The sequence below is a fragment of the Pantherophis guttatus genome, chromosome 1, assembly GCF_059756535.1.
Source record: "Pantherophis guttatus breed Tessera chromosome 1, ASM5975653v1, whole genome shotgun sequence".
Taxonomy (NCBI): Eukaryota; Metazoa; Chordata; class Lepidosauria; order Squamata; family Colubridae; genus Pantherophis; species Pantherophis guttatus.
This window is the reverse complement of record NC_142063.1, coordinates 346,268,977-346,287,348: the sequence shown is the minus strand read 5'-3', so window position 1 is coordinate 346,287,348 and position 18,372 is coordinate 346,268,977. Positions and strand designations below refer to the sequence as shown.

The 18,372-nt window shown below is 47.0% G+C and overlaps 1 protein-coding gene across 6 annotated transcripts in view; it reads right to left on the bottom strand.

Moving 5' to 3' along the window:
- The window catches only part of NCOR1 (nuclear receptor corepressor 1), a 181,303-nt gene that overhangs the window by 9,456 nt on the left and 153,475 nt on the right, over window positions 1-18,372 (bottom strand). For all 6 annotated transcript variants that reach the window (XM_087890260.1, XM_087890272.1, XM_087890258.1 and 3 more), the window contains exons 35-42: window positions 15,244-15,393; window positions 11,534-11,671; window positions 10,961-11,126; window positions 9,239-9,762; window positions 7,704-7,838; window positions 5,640-5,812; window positions 4,229-4,452; window positions 670-807 (exon numbers count right to left, since the gene is read on the bottom strand). In XM_087890260.1, the coding sequence (XP_087746386.1) occupies window positions 670-807; window positions 4,229-4,452; window positions 5,640-5,812; window positions 7,704-7,838; window positions 9,239-9,762; window positions 10,961-11,126; window positions 11,534-11,671; window positions 15,244-15,393 (1,648 nt within the window). The remainder of the gene's footprint in view (window positions 1-669; window positions 808-4,228; window positions 4,453-5,639; window positions 5,813-7,703; window positions 7,839-9,238; window positions 9,763-10,960; window positions 11,127-11,533; window positions 11,672-15,243; window positions 15,394-18,372) is intronic.

Here is an 18,372-nt window from a genome sequence, read left to right as displayed (position 1 = left end):
CAACATGGGCCAAACCTAATAGGAACAGAATAACAGAGTTGGAAGGGACCTTGGAGGTCATCTAGTCCAACCCCCTGCTTAGGCAGGAAACCCTACACCACTTCAGACCAATGGTTATCCAACATCTTCTTAAAAACTTCCAGTGTTGGAGCATCTGCAACTTCTGGTGGCAAGTTGTTCTACTTATTAATTGTTCTAATTGTCAGGAAAATTCTCCTTAGTTCTAAGTTGCTTCTCTCCTTGATTGGTTTCCACCCGTTGCTTCTTGTCCTGCCTTCAGGTGCTTTGGAGAATAGCTTGACTCCCTCTTCTTCGGGGCAGCCCCTGAGATATTGGAACACTGCTATCATGTCTCCCCTAGTCCTTCTTTTCATTAAACTAGACATAGCCAGTTCTTACAACTGTTCTTCATATGTTTTAGCCTCCAGTCATCCCCTCATCATCTTCGTTGATCTTCTCTGCACTCTTTCTAGAGTCTCCACATTTAAGGGAATTACAGACTTGGAAGGGACCTTGAAGGTCTTCTAGTCCAACCCCCTGCTTGAGCAGGAGACCCTATACCAATGGCTGTCCAGTCTCTTGTTAAAAAAAGCTTCCAGAGTCGAAGCACCCACGATTTCCGGAGGCAAGCAGTTCCACTGGTTAATGTGACCCACAAACCCCAGTTACCTCTGTTCCGAAGGCTCCGGCCTTTGCGAGAGAAGCAGGAAGTTGTCTTGTTTCTCGTGGGCCGCTGGCGCCTGCGGCGGAGAGATCGGCTCGTACGACTCCGAGGAAACGTGGCTTCTCTCAGGGGACTTCCCAAGCCTTGCCGGGGGGGGGGTCACCAAGCAAGAGAAAAAAAACCACATTTTATTTAGAACACGGAATTCCCTGGTCCCACCAAAATGAAAACAATCAGTTAAACTAAAAGTAAAGGTTAAGGATTCTACCATGAAATATTGTATTTTTCAGACTAAGGCACACTTTTTTGTCTTCCAAAAGGGGATGAAAATGTCTATGCGTCTTAAAGACCGAATACTGCTGAAGGCCCGCTCACCCGCCAGCTGTTTTTTGGCCTCTGCACGCCCCGTTTTTGGGCCTTTTTTCAGGCCTTTTTTGCCCTGTTTTCGAGGCTTTTTTGCAGCCCGTTTCTGAGGCTTTGTTCGGCCCATTTTTCCTTAAAAAATGAGCTGAAAAAAGCCTAGAAAATGGGCCGAAAAAGCCTCAAAAACAGGTCAAAAAAGGCCTTGAAAATGGGCTGAAAAAAGCCTAGAAAATGGGCCGAAAAAAGCCTCAAAAACAGGTCAAAAAAGGCCTTGAAAATGGGCTGAAAAAAGCCTACAAAATGGGCCAAAAAAAGCCTCAAAAACAGGTCAAAAAAGGCCTTGAAAATGGGCTCAAAATAAAGGCCTTGAAAATGGGCTGAAAAAAGCCTACAAAATGGGCCGAAAAAAGCCTCAAAACAGGTCAAAAAAAGCCTTGAAAATGGGCTGAAAAAAGCCTCGAAAATGGGCCAAAAAAAGGGCTGAAAATGGGGTGCGCGGAGGCCAAAAACTTTTTGTTGTTGTTTTCCTCTTTTAAATTTAGGTGTGTCTTATAGTCCGAAAAATACGCTGCATCGTTCATCAGCAAACAGAACTACAGAAGTAACACTGAGGCAGGGAGTGAGGCAGAATGTCCTACCGCTGACATTCTGGCACCTGATTTTACTAGCCAAAATTCACAACGGATGAGTCCGGCATTTTGCATTTTGTTAACTTCCATTCCCAACTTCTACTTCCAAGAAATTCATTAGGGGGTGAATTACACAGAAAGTAATCTCTCTTAAAATGGATAGGACCAGAGAGAGAGGAAAAAAAACCCAGAACTGAAACACAGAGGAATCAAACAAGAAATGGTAAGGTAAAGTTAAAAGTTCCCCTCGCACGTACGTGCTAGTCGTTCCCGACTCTAGGGGGCGGTGCTCATCTCCGTTTCAAAGCCGAAGAGCCAGCGCTGTCCGAAGACGTCTCCGTGGTCATGTGGCCGGCATGACTCAACGCCAAAGGCGCACGGAACGCTGTTCCCTTCCCACCAAAGGTGGTCCCTATTTTTCTACTTGCATTTTTTACCTGCTTTCGAACTGCTAGGTTGGCAGAAGCTGGGACAAGTCACGGGAGCTTACCCCGTTACGTGGCACTTGGGATTCGAACCGCCGATTCAATCGACAAGCTCAGCGTCTTAGCCACTGAGCCACCGCGCCCCTTTTAATGGTAAGGTAGGTGGTCTCTAATCCGACTCTAAAAGGGTCTTTAAATGGAGAAGTGGAAGGGCGACTTTGAGGGGGAAAAGGCCACAAGAAGGTGGGCAGACAGAGGGTCAGGAGGAAGGTGGGGCCCTAAATCAGGGGCACCAAAGTCCATTTCATTGAGGGCCGCATCAGGGGCGCGGTTGATCTTGGAGAGGGGGGAGGACTGGGGGTGTGTGGCCAACTGGGTAGGTGAGGCCAGCTTGACGCCATCTCCCAAATTGCTGCCATGTTTCATCTTCCCACTGGGCCGATCGGGCGGAAGCCACACATCGGGCCGGCCCCATTACATTTCCCATGACGGCCCCGTGGGTTGGATCCGATCACATCAGGGGCCGGATGATCTGACCCACAGCACCCACAGGGATCACCCCATCGTGACAGCCCTGCCCTAAATTCTAAAGAGGGAGGGATGGAAGGAGGGAGGAAGGAAAATACGAAGGATGGAAGGAAAGAAGGAAGGAAGGAGAAAAAGAGGGATGGAGGAAGGAAAATAAAAAAGTAGAATGGGGAAACAGGAAGGAAGGGAGGAGAAAAGGGATGGAGGAAAAAAGGAAAAAAGGAAGGAGAAAAAGAGGGATGGAGGAAGGGTAGGGAAATAAAGAAGGAAGGAAAATAAGAAGATAGGAAGGAAAAAAGGAAGGAAGAAGGAAGGAATAGAGGGAGGAAAGGGGGAAGAATGGAAATAACGAGGAAGGAAGGAATGAAGAAGGGAGGGAAGGAAGGAAGGAAGGAAAATAAAAAAGTAGAAAGGGAAACAGGAAGGAAGGGAGGAGAAAAGGGACAGAGGAAAAAAGGAAGGAAGGAGAAAAAGAGGGATGGAGGGAGGAAGGAAGGAAGAAAAAGGGAGGGAGGGAGGAAGGGAAGGAAATAAAGAAGGAAGGAAAGAAGATAGGAAGGAAAATAGGAAGAAGGAAGGAATACAGGGAGGAAAGGGGGAAGAATGGAAATAACGAGGAAGGAAGGAATGAAGAAGGGAGGGAGGGAAGGAAGGAAGGAAAATAAAAAAGTAGAAAGGGAAACAGGAAGGAAGGGAGGAAAAAGGAGAGGGAGGAAAGAAGGAAGGAAGGAGAAAAAGAGGGAGGGAGGGAGGGAGGAAGGAAGGAAAATAAAAAAGTAGAAAGGGAAACAGGAAGGAAGGGAGGAAAAAGGAGAGGGAGGAAAGAAGGAAGGAAGGAGAAAAAGAGGGAGGGAGGGAGGGAGGAAGGAAGGAAAATAAAAAAGTAGAAAGGGAAACAGGAAGGAAGGAGGAAAAAAGGGACGGAGGAAAGAAGGAAGGAAGGAGAAAAAGGGAGGGAGGGAGGAAGGGTAGGGAAATAAAGAAGGAAGGAAAATAAGATAGGAAGGAAAAGAAGGAAGAAGGAAGGAATAGAGGGAGGGAAGGGGAAGAATGAAAATAACGAGGAAGGAAGGAATGAAGAAGGGAGGGAGGGAAGAAAGGAAGGTAGGAAAATAAAAAAGTAGAAAGGGAAACAGGAAGGAAGGGAGGAAAAAGGGGAGGGAGGAAAGAAGGAAGGAAGGAGAAAAAGAGGGATGGAGGGAGGAAGGAAGGGAGGATAAAAAGGGAGGGAGGGAGGAAGGGTAGGAAAATAAAGAAGGAAGGAAAATAGGAAGGAAGGGAAGAAGGAAGGAATAGAGGGAGGGAAGGGGGAAGAATGAAAATTACAAGGAAGGAGGGAGGGAGGGAGAAGGAAGGAAGGAAGGAAGGAAGGAATCACAACCAGAAAGATGACAGGACATTAAAAAAAAAGAGACAAGAGGGAGGGAGAGAGGAAAGAGAGACACGTCAGAGGGTGGAAGGAAGGAAGGAAGGAAGGAAAAAAAGAAAGAAAGAAGAGAATAGGAAACACAACATTGAGAGAAAGAACAAAAGAAGGAGAGAAAGGAGGAAAGGAACGGAAGAAGAGAACCAGGAACCGAAAGACGAGAGAAGAGAAGGGAAGGGAAGGAGAAGGTTACCTGCCCCTGCTTTTCTCAGAGAGGTTTTCGGGGGACATCCGGGACCCCGGGCGCTGGTGGGGGGCGGCTTGCACCTGGATGTCAGGGCTGTAGCGGTTCGAAGCCTTGGCCCGGTTTGTCGTGGTGACGGAGGTCAGAGCCGAGGTCTGGAATGTGCTGGTGGGAGTCGGAAGGGAAGGCTGGTTGGACGCCTGGCTGCGGGCAAAATCCTGCGTGATGATTTGCTGGGCCAGGAAGGAGCAGATCCCAATAAAAAGAGATGGAGGGGGGGGGGGGAGAGAAATATCACCTGTTAGCCTGCTTTCCTTTTCAAAGCTCCAGCAAGAATCGAGAGGCAAAGCAGGAAACGCACAAGAGGAATTTTTTTAATTATTATTTTAGCTCTCAAACAAGAGGGAAGATTCGTAGCTCAGGGTCTGAGCTTGGCGGCTTCCTTGCAGGCGTTTCGTGACCGGGCTAGGGAACATCATCAGTGCTGGGAGGGAGGGGGATTTGGTCTCTGTTTACTGCTCAACCTGGGACATGAACAGTAATCCTCACTAAGGAACCACCAAGGAGAAAACCACACCCATCCCACTGACACTGACAGGGGAAGCCACCTGTTTATAAGGGGTGAGCAACGCCACCTCCCTTCTAGCACTGATGGTGTTGCCTAGTTGGGTCCTGAAACGTCTGCAAGGAAACCACAGAGCAATAGGAATGCCACAGTTCAACCCTGAGCAGCAAATATTCCCTTCTATTGCTTATCTATCTATCTATCTATCTATCTATCTATCTATCTATCTATCTATCTATCTATCTATCTATCTCTATCCATCCATCTACCTATATCTATCTATCTATCCATCCATCCATGTGTGTGTCTACCTACCTACCTATCTTCATCTGTCCGTCCGTCCGTCCATTCATCCATCGATCCATCCATCTATTGTCTGTCTGTTTCTCTATCTATCTATCTATCTATCTATCTATCTATCTATCTATCTATCTATCTATCTATCTATCTATCTATCTATCTATCTATCTATCTATCTATCTATCTATCTATCTATCTATCTATCTATCTATCCTATCTATCATCTATCTATCTATCTATCTATCTATCTATCTATCTATCTATCTATCTATCTATCTATCTATCTCTATCCATCCATCCATTTCTTTCTTTCTATCTATTTCTATCCATCCATCCATCCACCTACCTACCTACCTACCTACCTACCTACCTACCTACCTACCTACCTACCTACCTACCTACCTACCTACATCTATCTATCTATCTATCTATCTATCTATCTATCTATCTATCTATCTATCTATCTATCTATCTATCTATCTATCTATCTATTTCTATATCTATCTATCTCTCTACCTACCCCTCAAAAATGGACGCTCCAAAGTGCAAACTTACACAGATGTGGTCGGCCAAGGTGATCACACGGTGAGTCTGGACGGGTGGAGGGGCCGTCTGTGGTGCTGGGGGTGCCTGGGGCTGCTGCTGGCACGGCGGTTGCTGTGGCGAGGGCGAATCCTGCGCGGGTCTGTAAGGATGGCTGGACCCCTCGTACTGGCGGCCGCAGTCTCCTGCGTGGCCCAAAGGGAAGGGGAGAGAGGTTTGTTAAACCAGGAGTAACAGAAACATAGTTGGAAGGGACCTTGGAGGTCATCCAGCCCAACCCCCTGCTCACGAAGGAGACCTGTACTAGGGATTCGAACCGCCGACCTTTCAGATCGACAAGCTCAGCGTCTTAGCCACTGAGCCACCTAGTCAGGAGTGTCAAACCCGATTTCATTGAGGGCCGTATCAGGATTGTGTTTGACCTCGGAGGGCTGGGGTGGGGGGGGAGTTGGGGGTGGCCAGGGTAGGCGTGGCCACAGTGGGCACTTGACACAGGCACAAGATGCATTTCCCCCCCCTTCTCTTCTTCCCTTCCACAGTTCTTTACTGTAACCCTTTTCCTATCTCTTCTACCAGATATTACGGGCAAACATGTATTTCTTATTCTTCATACTCCACTAAACTTTTCATTTCTAAATTTATACCCCATTGTTTAATTTTTTTTTTTTATTTGATTTATATGCCGCCCTTCTCCGAAGACTCAGGGCGGCTTACAATGTGCTCAGCAATAGCCTTCATCCTTTTGTATATTTATACAAAGTCAGCTTACTGCCCCCACAAACTGGGTCCTCATTTCACCTACCTTAGAAAGGATGGAAGGCTGAGTCAACCTTGAGCCTTGGAGAGATTCGAACCAGCAGAAATTGCAGGCAGCTGGTCTTAATAACCAGCTTAATAACAGGGTGCCTTAAACCCCTGTACTACCAAGGCTCTTAATAGTCAATTGCTTTTCTGGGAAGAAAAGCTATTTATACTATAATATTTTTAATGATTCAACTAATAATGAACCTTTTGGGGAAAGTGTATATTAGAGGTTTGATGGCTAATAACACCACTTTTTTGTTTTTTTGGAGTTTCAAGAGAATCCTATTTCACTGCTGGAATGGCCTGGGAATAGCCCAGATCTTAACCCAATGGAAAATCTATGGAGCCGACTAAAGAAACTTGTTAGTCAGAAGCAACCCAGCAATAAAACCCAGTTAACAGAAGCCATCATTCAATCTTAGTTTCACTCTATAACAGCTGCAGAACTAACAGACTTGGTTCCCTCCATGTAAGGCCGTCATTCATGCTAAAGGTTACCCAACTAAGGATTAACTGACATGGGGATCATTTCTGTATATCTCGTTTTTTCTATGGGGATCATTTTTGTATATCTCGTTTTTCGACGTGTTTCACTTTTCCTCTTTCTACTGTAACTGCTATTTTCATAGTAAATCCTTCATAAAAGTTATTGCATTACATTCTTGGTTAAATTATCTTTCCATTGATATATAACTTTATGGTACTACTCCAAAAATAGGGGTGTTATTAGCTAGTTTTAGACAATGCACTTTTCCCAAAAAGGTTTCCACAATTTTGGCCACTACTGTAGCTTGGTCTCAAATCTTAAGAGAAATTCATTTCTTACGCATCTTACGCATCGCCCTAAAAACGTTTTTATTCCAACAGGCTGGTCTGGCCTAACTCTCCCTTTTAAATTGGCTTTTAAATTGGGTTTTAAATGTTTTTTAGATAAATTGGATGTCTTAATTTGTTCTTTGAGCCTAAATTATTTAATCTGTTTTTAATAGTTTTTTAAACTTTTGTATGTCTTTGTATTTTATTTTGGCTGTTCACCGCCCTGAGTCCTTCGGGAGTAGGGCGGTATACAAATATGATAAAATAAATAAATAAATAAATAAATTTGTCTGGGATGGTATCAAAATTTCCTGTCTTGAGCAGAGGGCTGGACTAGAGGACCCCTGAGGTCCCCCCTACAGCCCTGGGATTTCTAGGTTATAAATCTGAGCAGCCCAATTTTGCAAGTGGGGAAAGAAAAACAGAAGCCGAATTCTCCCTCCTGGGAAAACTTACTTTCTCCTGGGTTCATTTTGGGGGGCTCCTGCTGGTAAGGGGACATCTTCTCCTGAGCGGGGACTGGGGAGTTGGCGGGGCTGATCACCTCAATGGCGTCTCTCGAAGGCTCGTAGCGGTGCGAAGACGAGGATACTGGGGAGGAGGAAGAGGAAGGAAAGACGAGGGAGATTAGAAGGGGGTTTATGCTGCTTCTCAGTCCAGGAAACTCTGTACGATTTGACAATCAGAGGCGGCATTCAGTCAGTTCGTACCAGTTCGAACAAACTGGTAGCGGCGATTGCAGGTGGGCCCATGCCACGGCGTAATGCTGTCCTATTTAACCACAAAATTTTTTACTACCGGTTCTGTGGGCGTGGCATGGCTTGGTGGGCGTAAATTGGTGGGCTTGGCAGAGGAAGGATACTGTAAAATCTCCATTCCCACTCTACTCCAGGGGAAGGATACTGTAAAATCTCCATTCCGTCCCCACTCCAGGCGGAAGGATACTGTAAAATCTCCATTCCCACCCCACTCCAGGGGGAAGGTTACTGTAAAATCCCCATTCCCACCCCACTCCAGGGGGAAGGATACTGTAAAATCCCCATTCCCACCCTATTCCAGGGGAAGGATACTATAAAATCTCCATTTTCACCCTATTCCAGGGGAAGGACACTATAAAATCTCCATTTTCACCCTGCTCCAGGGGAAGGATACTGTAAAATCTCCATTCCCACCCCACTCCAGGGGAAGGATACTGCAAAATCTCCATTTCCTATTGATCAGCTGGGACTTGGGAGGCAGAGAGTAGATGGAGTAGAATTTTTACTACGGGTTCTCCGAACTACTCAAAATTTCCGCTACCGGTTCTCCAGAATTGGTCAGAACCTGCTGAAACCACCTCTGTTTTCGAGGCCGGGCGCATACATGAAAGGTACGCATACGAGAAAAGCACATGCGTGGAAGGCTGGCCACATGTGCGAAAGGCGCACGCCCAAAGCGAGTATGTACACGGAGGGTGAACCTGTGGTAAGAATTTGTGAAACCCACTGCTGTTGACAATCTTATTCCGGAATAGACCCCGTCCTTTTCCTAACCTGGTAGGTTTCAACTGTAGGAATCTGGTTTCTCAAACTTTAGGAATTTTAACCAGTACAGGTTTCGACTCCCAGAATTCTTAGCCAATCTGCTTTAAGATGGGTGGACTTCAACTCCCACAATTCCCCAGCCTGGCTGATTTAAGACTTCAACTCCCAGAATTGCTAGTTCACAAAAAAGGGATCACGTGACCCTGGGACACTGCGACCGTCATAAAGATGAGTCAGTTCTCCAGCGTCTGAACTTTTGATCACGTGACTGATGCTGCAGCGGTCGTAAGTGTGGAAAACGGTCCTAATTCACTTTTTTTCAGGGCTGTTCTAACTTCAGTCACTAAATGAACCGTCGTAAGTCGAGGACTCCCTGTACTCCATCCCCTAATTGTCCCACTGACCACCCAAGTAGAAAAAAAAAAAAAGACAAAAACCCACGCAGCCAGATGAGGGAAAGCGACTTACGGCTGCCGGACGAATCCGAGCTCTGCGAGCCGCGATCGCGGGCGTCCTTGTCGGAGGCGATCTGCCGTGTGATGATCACGTCGATAAAATTGGCGGCGGTGATGGTGGTCTTGCCCCGCGTGCGGAGTTCCTCCTCGTACTTCGAGATGGAGGGGGGCCCTTTGTCTTTCCCGGCCTCGGAGTAGATGGCCGAAGACGGCAGGTTCTGGGATTTGCTGGCGGAGAAAGTCGCCGAAGCCGAGGAGACGTAAGGACCCGAAGCTCCCCTCTTCTCCCCGTCCAGTGCCTTCTGCTCCATCGGTGGCGGAGGTGGCGGCGGCTGTTCGCTGACCACCGAGGACCTGCGCCCCGGGTTCTCCTCTATCCGGCCGCCGCCGTCGTGCTTTCCCTCCTTGGACTTGGCCACTTCCATCTGCGGGGCGGAGGCGGCTGCGTCCACCAGAGCGGCCAATGCGTCGGCGGCGGTGCTGTAGCGGGAGGATGGCAGGCCTTGGGTGATGGAGGGAGCGCCGGGGGGCAGCTGCCTGTTGGGTGAAAGAAAGGAGGATTGAGAGAGGGGAGAAAAAAAAGAGAGAGAGAGAGAGAGCAGGGAGGAGAGCACAACGTTTTCCAGGATTATATATATAGTCCGAGGTGTTTAGTGTTTCTGCAACCGCGAAGGAGGAGGTTGGGGCAGAGGCCGGGGGTGGGGGGCTTGAGCAGCTCCGATGAGACATCCATCAGGTCCCTTCTGGGGAAAAGGCCCCAGGTGAGGGCCTTTGAGTCTAAGTCTAAGAGGGAACTACAGGGGTCCTTGGCTTTACAAGAGAAGAGCATAATTTGGAACGCTGACACCGGAGTTATGAGTTGCTGAGAGAGGGAGGGAGGGAGGGAAGTAGAGAAGAAAGGAAGGAAGGAAGGAGAAAAAGAGGGAGGGAACAAAGGAAGGAGAAAAATGGGAGGGAGAGAAGGAGGAAGGAAGAGCAGAGGAAGGGAAGGAAGGAAGGAGAATAAGTGAAAGGGAGGGAAGGAAGGAAGGAGAAAAAGAGGGAGGAAGAAAGGAAGGAAATGGAAGAGAAAGGAAAAAGGGAGGGAGGGAGAAAGAAAGAAAGGAAGGAAGAAAAAAAGAAAAAGAGAGAAGAAGGAAAAGGAATAGGAAAGGGAAGGAAAGGGAGGGAGGGAAGGATGGAAAACAAAAAGGAAGGAGAAAAAAGGGAGGGAGGAAAGGAAGGAAAGAAGGAGAAAAAGAGGGAGGGAGGAAGGAAGGTCGGAGGAAGGGAAGGAAGGAGAGTAAGAGAAAGGGGGAGGAAGAAAGAAAGGAAGGGAGAAAAGGAAAAAGAGAGAATGAGGAAAAGGAATAGGGAGAGGGAGGGAGGGAGGGAGGGAGGAACGATGGAAAACAAAAAGGAAGGGGAAAAAAAGGAGGAAGGGAGCAGTTCTGCAGAAAACTGGAAGTTACCAAACGTCCCCATAGCACACCATGGCTTTGCTTAACAACCACAGCATCCACTGTACGACCGCTGGAAAAAGATCAGGTGACCCTCCTAATTTAGGACCGTGGCGACATTCGACTCTAAACGGTCAGGCTCCATTAGCGTCGTAGGTCGAGGAACGACCTGCAGCCCTTCCCCAATCTCACCCCACCCCCGTTCCCAGCCCCATCAGATTTTAGAGACGCTTCCGCTGGCGAGGAAAACCAGCCGCGACCCAGGCGGAAAGCCGAGAACGCAAAAGGAGACGTACATGATGCGCAGCTGGGCGGACGGATCCAGCGGGCTGATGACGCTGGTCCCGTTGGAGCCCTGAAAGATGCTGGGCCGTTGCTGGAGGATGGATTCCTGGCTCCGGACGGAGGGCGACGGGGAGCGGACGTAGCCGTGGCTGCCTCCTTTCCCTGACGGCTCGTTGCCTTGGGAAAATGTGGGGAAACTGAGTCACCAGACGGAAAACAAGGGTAGACCGGGGCGAGAATTAAGTGAGGTCAGAGTTGGCTTCACTTGGATCATGCCGAGATGAGGCTTCTAATAATAATTAACTGGATTTCTTTTGAAGCTTGGCTTGATTTAATTAGGACAAGAGCTTATGCACCGGAGACAAATTCCTTGTGTGTCCAATCACACTTGGCCAATAAAGAGTCCTAATTCTGATTTATGATGATTCAATTTTATGATTACGATCGTGGTTTATCGCTTGTTGCTTGTACGCACAGTGAGAGCTTCTGCACCGGAGACACTTGTGTCACACTGGGCCAATAAAAGAATGTCTATTCTACCCTAAAGGAGGTGATGGGAGCACGAAGAGGCAACCGGAACTCACCTGGGCGAAGGTAGAGATCCGTGGGAGTGGACGAGATTCTCTCCCGCTCTCGTTCTCGTTCACGCTCTCGTTCTTTCTCCCTCTCCCTCTCCCTCTCCGCACTGGCGACTACGGAGGCCGGTAGGTGAGACGGGTGTCCTGCGGAGCAAAAGAGAAGAGACAGGGCTTTAGAGAGACGGAACGGATGGATTGCAGGCAGTTCTCCACTTACGACCACAAAGGAGCCCAAAACTTCTTTCGCTAAGCGAGACAGCTGTTAAGAGAGCTTTGCCCCGTTTTACGACCTTGCTTGCAAATGGTTGTTAAGTGAAACACTTCAATTGTTAAGTTAGTAACCCGGTTGTTAAGTGAATCTGGCTTCCCCCTTGAGGTTGCTCATTAGGACACAAAAGGGGCTCATGTGATTCTGGGACCCTGCAACTGTCGTAAATATGAGTCGGTTGACAAACTTCACTGAATTTTGATCACATGACCACGGGGATGCTGCAATGGTCGTTAAGTGTGAAAAACGGTCACAATTCACTTTTTTTCACTGCCGTTGTATCTTTGAACGGTCACAGAACGAATGATTGTTAAGCCAAGGAACACCTCTACATTTTTGGGGGGGGGCGTCTATTGCAACTTCAAACAGTTGCTAAGCGATCGGTCGTAAGGAGAGGGCTAACTATAAGACAGGCAGTCCTCAACTTAAGACCACAACTGAGCCCAAACTGACTTTGCTTGTCAGAAGGTCGCAAAAGGCGATCACGTGACCCTGGGACACTGCAACCGTCATAAATGCGAGTCAGCTGTCAAGTATCCGAATGTAAATCACGTGACCATGGAGATGCTGAAACGGTCATAAGTGTGAAAAATGGTCGTAAGTCACTTTTTCAGTGACATAACTTTGAAGGGTCACTAAACGGGCTGTTGTAAATCGAGGACTACCTGTACATACCGTGTTTCCCTGGAAAATAAGACCCTGTCTTATATTTTTTTGAATCCTGAAATAAGCGCTCGGCCTTATTTTCGGGGAGGTCTTATTATTTTGGGGCGCATGGAGCGAGACGGGGCTCCTCTTGCCGTCTTCCCTGATTTCCAGCTCTGTCTCCCTAACTCTAACCAGAGGAAATGGCGGAGACCGGCTGCGCATGTGTTTAAATATTTTCAGGGAGGGCTTATTTTTTGGGGGGGCTTATTTTAGCAAATGCTCTCAAAAGCCCGATTGGGCTTATTATCCGGGCAGGTCTTATTTTCGGGGAAACAGGGCAGTGGTGAAATCTGAACTGGTTTAAAACGTGTGCTGTGCGTGTGCATGCCCAGTGAGCGCCAAACACGAGTTGCGTGCGCACACGCGCAATGCATGCCGAAAGGAGGCTTGGGAAGGTAAGTAGAACAGCGCGGTGGAGGGTGATCAGCTGTGGTGCGCGATCGTGGGAACCCTTTAAAAAACTTTTTTAAAGCATTTTTTATTACCGGTTCGGGCGAATAGCCTTTTTTAAAAAACTTTTTAAAAGCATTTTTTACTACCTATTCGCCTGAACTGGTAGTAAAAAAATGCTAAAAAAGTAATTAAAAAAAATGTTCCGACGATTGCGCGTCGCTCACCTGATCGTTGGAACTTTTTTTTTTTTTTTACATTTTTTACTACCGGTTCGGGTGAACCGGCCTGAACCAGTAGCATTTCACTCCCGAAACAGGGTACCTACATACATTCACACACATACCTATATCTATCTATCTGTCTGTCTATCAATCTATCATCTATCTATCACTGTGTATCTTTATCCATCCATCCATTCACAATCTTCTATCCATCTATCTATCTATCTATCTATCTATCTATCTATCTATCTATCTATCTATCTATCTATCTATCTATCTATCTATCTATCTATATCTATATCTATCTATCTATCTATCTATCTATCTATCTATCTATCTATCTATCTATCTACCTATCATCTCTGTCTCTCTACTCCCTCTTCCACCCTTTCTCATCTATCTATCTATCTATCTATCTATCTATCTATCTATCTATCTATCTATCTATCTACCTACCTACCTACCTACCTACCTATCCTCTCTCTCTACTCCCTCTTCCACCCTTTCTCATCTATCTATCTATCTATCTATCTATCTATCTATCTATCTATCTATCTATCTATCTATCATCTCTCTCTCCTCTCTCTCTCCTCTCTCTTCCACCCTTTCTCATCTATCTATCTATCTATCTATCTATCTATCTATCTATCTATCTATCTATCTATCTATCTATCTATCATCTCTCTCTCCTCTCTCTCTCCTCCCTCTTCCACCCTTTCTTATCTATCTATCTATCTATCTATCTATCTATCTATCTATCTATCTATCTATCTATCTATCATCTCTCTCTTCTCTCTCTCTACTCCCTCTTCCACCCTTTCTCATCTATCTATCTATCTATCTATCTATCTATCTATCTATCTATCTATCTATCTATCATCTCTCTCTCCTCTCTCTCTACTCTCTCTTCCACCCTTTCTCATCTATCTATCTATCTATCTATCTATCTATCTATCTATCTATCTATCTATCTATCTATCTATCTATCTATCTATCTATCTATCTATCATCTCTCTCTCCTCTCTCTCCTCCCTCTTCCACCCTTTCTTATCTATCTATCTATCTATCTATCTATCTATCTATCTATCTATCTATCTATCTATCTATCTATCATCTCTCTCTTCTCTCTCTCTACTCCCTCTTCCACCCTTTCTCATCTATCTATCTATCTATCTATCTATCTATCTATCTATCTATCTATCTATCTATCTATCTATCATCATCTCTCTCCTCTCTCTCCTCCCTCTTCCACCCTTTCTCATCTATCTATCTATCTATCTATCTATCTATCTATCTATCTATCTATCTATCTATCTATCTATCTACCTACCTACCTACCTACCTATCTATCATCTCTCTCTCCTCTCTCCTCTCTCTTCCACCCTTTCTCATCTATCTATCTATCTATCTATCTATCTATCTATCTATCTATCTATCTATCTATCTATCTATCATCTCTCTCTCCTCTCTCTCTACTCCCTCTTCCACCCTTTCTCATCTATCTATCTATCTATCTATCTATCTATCTATCTATCTATCTATCTATCTATCTATCATCTCTCTCTTCTCTCTCTCTACTCCCTCTTCCACCCTTTCTCATCTATCTATCTATCTATCTATCTATCTATCTATCTATCTATCTATCTATCTATCTATCTATCTATCTATCTACTATCATCTCTCTCCTCTCTCTACTCCCTCTTCCACCCTTTCTCATCTATCTATCTATCTATCTATCTATCTATCTATCTATCTATCTATCTATCTATCTATCTACCTACCTACCTACCTACCTACCTACCTACCTACCTACCTACCTATCATCTCTCTCTCCTCTCTCTCTACTCCCTCTTCCACCCTTTCTCATCTATCTATCTATCTATCTATCTATCTATCTATCTATCTATCTATCTATCTATCTATCTATCTATCTATCCATCCATCCGTCCATCCATCCAATTGGCAGCCAAGGTGAAATCCGATGAAGCATTTCATCCTGGGATGCCCTGTGCAGATGTGCCCAGCTTTTGCTCCGAAGCAGAAATGGGGATCTGCCCCCCCACCCCCTCAAATCCCCTCAGCTGTGTTGGACCTGAACCCAGCACGTCCATTGTTCTGGCCCTTACCTGGCGACATGGAGGGCGGGTTGTAAGGCCTGGTGGGGAACGCCAGCTGAGTGCCAGGAATGTAGGTAATCCTCTCCATCGGGGGCGTGCTTGGCCCCCCGGGGTGGGGCACCAAGATGGTGGGCGCCATGCTGTTCAGGTCGATGATTCCTTGTCGAAAGAGGAAGGAATGAAGGCCAACACGGATTAAGACCAAAAGAAAAGTAAAAAGGGCTTGTTTAGTGACTGTTCCAAGTTACGACCGACACAAAAAAAGGGGAGTGATGACCCAGATTAGAGGGTCCGACAAAGGTTATGACGATGGTCTCAAACAGATCAGTCACTGCCTTGCTTAGCAACAGAAATTTTGGGCTCAGTTGTGCTCGTAAGTCGAGGACTACCTGTGTGTTTTGATGGTCACAAAACAGATTGGTCACTGACTTGCTTAGCAACGGAAATATTGAGCTTAATTGGGATCATAAATCGAGGACTACCTGTGTGTTTTGATGGTCACAAAACAGATCGGTCACTGTCTTACTTAGCAATGGAAATTTTGGGCTCAATTGTGATCATAAGTCGAGGACCACCTGTAAACAGCTGACGGTCAGTGGTCCAGCCAATAACACTTTGAGGTGACCCTATGACCAGTGGTGAAATCTAAAATTTGTTACTACCGGTTCTGTGGCCGTGGCTTGGGGGGGGGGGTTAATGTGACTGGGTGGGTCTGGCCAATTTTTTTTTACTTTTAAAACCATTTTTTCTACCACCTCTTCAGCGAAGAGGTTGTAAAAAAATGCTTTCAAAAGGCTCTGACGATCCCAGCTGAGTTGCCTGATCGGTAGAGGCTTTTTTTTCTTTTAAATGCCTCTGATGATCCCAGCTGAGTTGCCTGATCGTCAGAAGCATTTAAAAGAAAAAAAAGCCTCTGCAGATCTGGCAACTCAGCTGGGATCGTCAGAGGCTTTTGAAAGCATTTTTTCTACAACCTCTGAAGAGGTTGTAGAAAAAAAGCTTTTAAAAGCCTTTGACGCGATCATCAGAGGCTTTTTTTTTTTTACTTTTAAAAGCATTTTTTCAGCCGAAGAGGTTGTAGAAAAAATGCTTTTAAAAGTAAAAAAAAAACCCTTTGATGATTGTGCAGCTCAGCTGGGCATGGCGGGGGGGGAGGGATTTTTGCTACCGGTTCTCCGAACCATCCGCCTCCATCGCTACCGGATCAGGTGATCTGGTCCGAACCGGGAGCATTTCACTCCTGCCTCTGACCCTGGCTAAAAATCCCCGCTGACCAAGAACATCGGATACAGCAGAGTTCCCCAACCTTTCTGGCTTGGCGGCCCGGAGCGGGAAGGGGAGGTGGCAAAGCGGGGATGATTTTGTGGGGGGGCGCAGCCGCACACGTGCGCATGCGTGCAAGCTCCCATGTTTGCAATCATGCTTGCGCAAGTGGAGCCACGAACACCTGTGACAATGCTTGCACGAGTGGAGCTGCAAGCATCCCGCGAGTGGGGAAGTAAGCGCCTGTGACGACGCTTGTGTGAGTTGTGCTGTGACCGCCCACGCAACTTGCAGGAATGCGGCCACGCACGCCTGTGTGGGAAGCCCCCCCCTCAGAGGAATGAAATATTTTGGGAAATATTAAAAAAAAGCAGACTATTATATTTCCCTAAAGGAGAAACAGAGAAACATGTTTTTAGAGGCAGAAAGCAGACCCCCAAGTCTTCCTTAACAGCAGATGCCAGCACTTAAGGAGATAAAGAGCTTATTGAAAGAGGAAGCCGACTATCTAGATGTCTCCGTTCACAAGCAAAGCAAACACTGCCGGCAGAAGTCCATTCCAGGCAGGAGATTTCGAAACTCCCCTGTGGCAAAGTTTGACAGCTGACAAAAACGGTAATAGAATTAGAACAAGCAACCCCTCACCCAAGATCCAACGCAGGACGAAAGCCGTGAGCCACAATAGGAATTGCCCAACAGCCTTTTAGAAACACAAAGCCCATCTTGCACAAATCCCAAACTTCACAGTTACAGAAACTATAAAGATCCGTCCACCTATTCAGCATTTGCTCAGCTGTCCCAGAACAACATGTGGTTCGTGGTTCTGCTTCATCCATAAAGGGAACTTTTCTTTCCAATCAGCCTCCATTTTATTTCCGGCGTCTTTCTCCCGGCTTGGAACTGAACCAGATGGATTTTCCTTCCAACACCTGCGACAATGCTCGCACGCGTGGGACTGCAAACGCCCATGATGACAATGCTCCCGTGAGGGGGACCGCAAGCGTCTGCAAAGAGGCTCACGCGAGTGGGATCTAAGCGCTTGTGATGATGCTTGTGAGAATCGTGGCGCGACCGCTCGTGAAACTCGCACGAGTGGGGCTGCGAATCCCCGTGACAATGATCGTGCGAGTGGGACCGCAAGCGCCCACGACGATGATCGTCTAAGTGGGGCTACAAGATGCTTGTGCGAGTCGGGCCGAGACCGCCAGCAAAACTCACACGAGTGACGCAGCAAAGACCCATGACAATGCCCACGCGTGTGGGACCCCAAGCATCCGTGATGTGTGTGCAGGTGGGGGGGGTCACAACCACCTGCAACTATGCTCGTGCAAGTCAGGCCATGACTGGCCATGAAGCTCGTGCGAGTGGGACCGTGTGTGCACTCCAATGCACGCACACCGGTTGGCCGATCATGCGGAATTCCAGCAAGGGCCCTACGAAAACAGTTCTAGATCAAACTCGATTTCATTGAGGGCCGCAGCAGGGTTGTGTTTGACCTCAGGGAGCTGTGGTGGGCGTGGCCAGGGTGGGCGTGGCCAACTTGATGTCACTCGTGTCGGGGGCGTCTGTGGCTGTCAACTCGCAAAGCATCCCTGGCCTCCTCTCCAGTTGCCATAAGCGAGGGGGATGGGAAAACGGCGAAGCAGCACGGCAGCCAAAAACAAAAGCACATTCCAGACATCTCTCTCTCAAGGCTGTCTCGGAGGGTTACCCACAGCGGCCAGAGGGGAGTGATCACTACAACCTACGAAATTGCTCCGTTGGCGAATGTGACTGATGACACACCCTGAGGGGGGGAGGGGGGAACCAGGGTCAAGTTTGGGTCGTAAATTACATGGGGTCAGAGTTGGCTTCACTTGGAACGTGCCGACATGA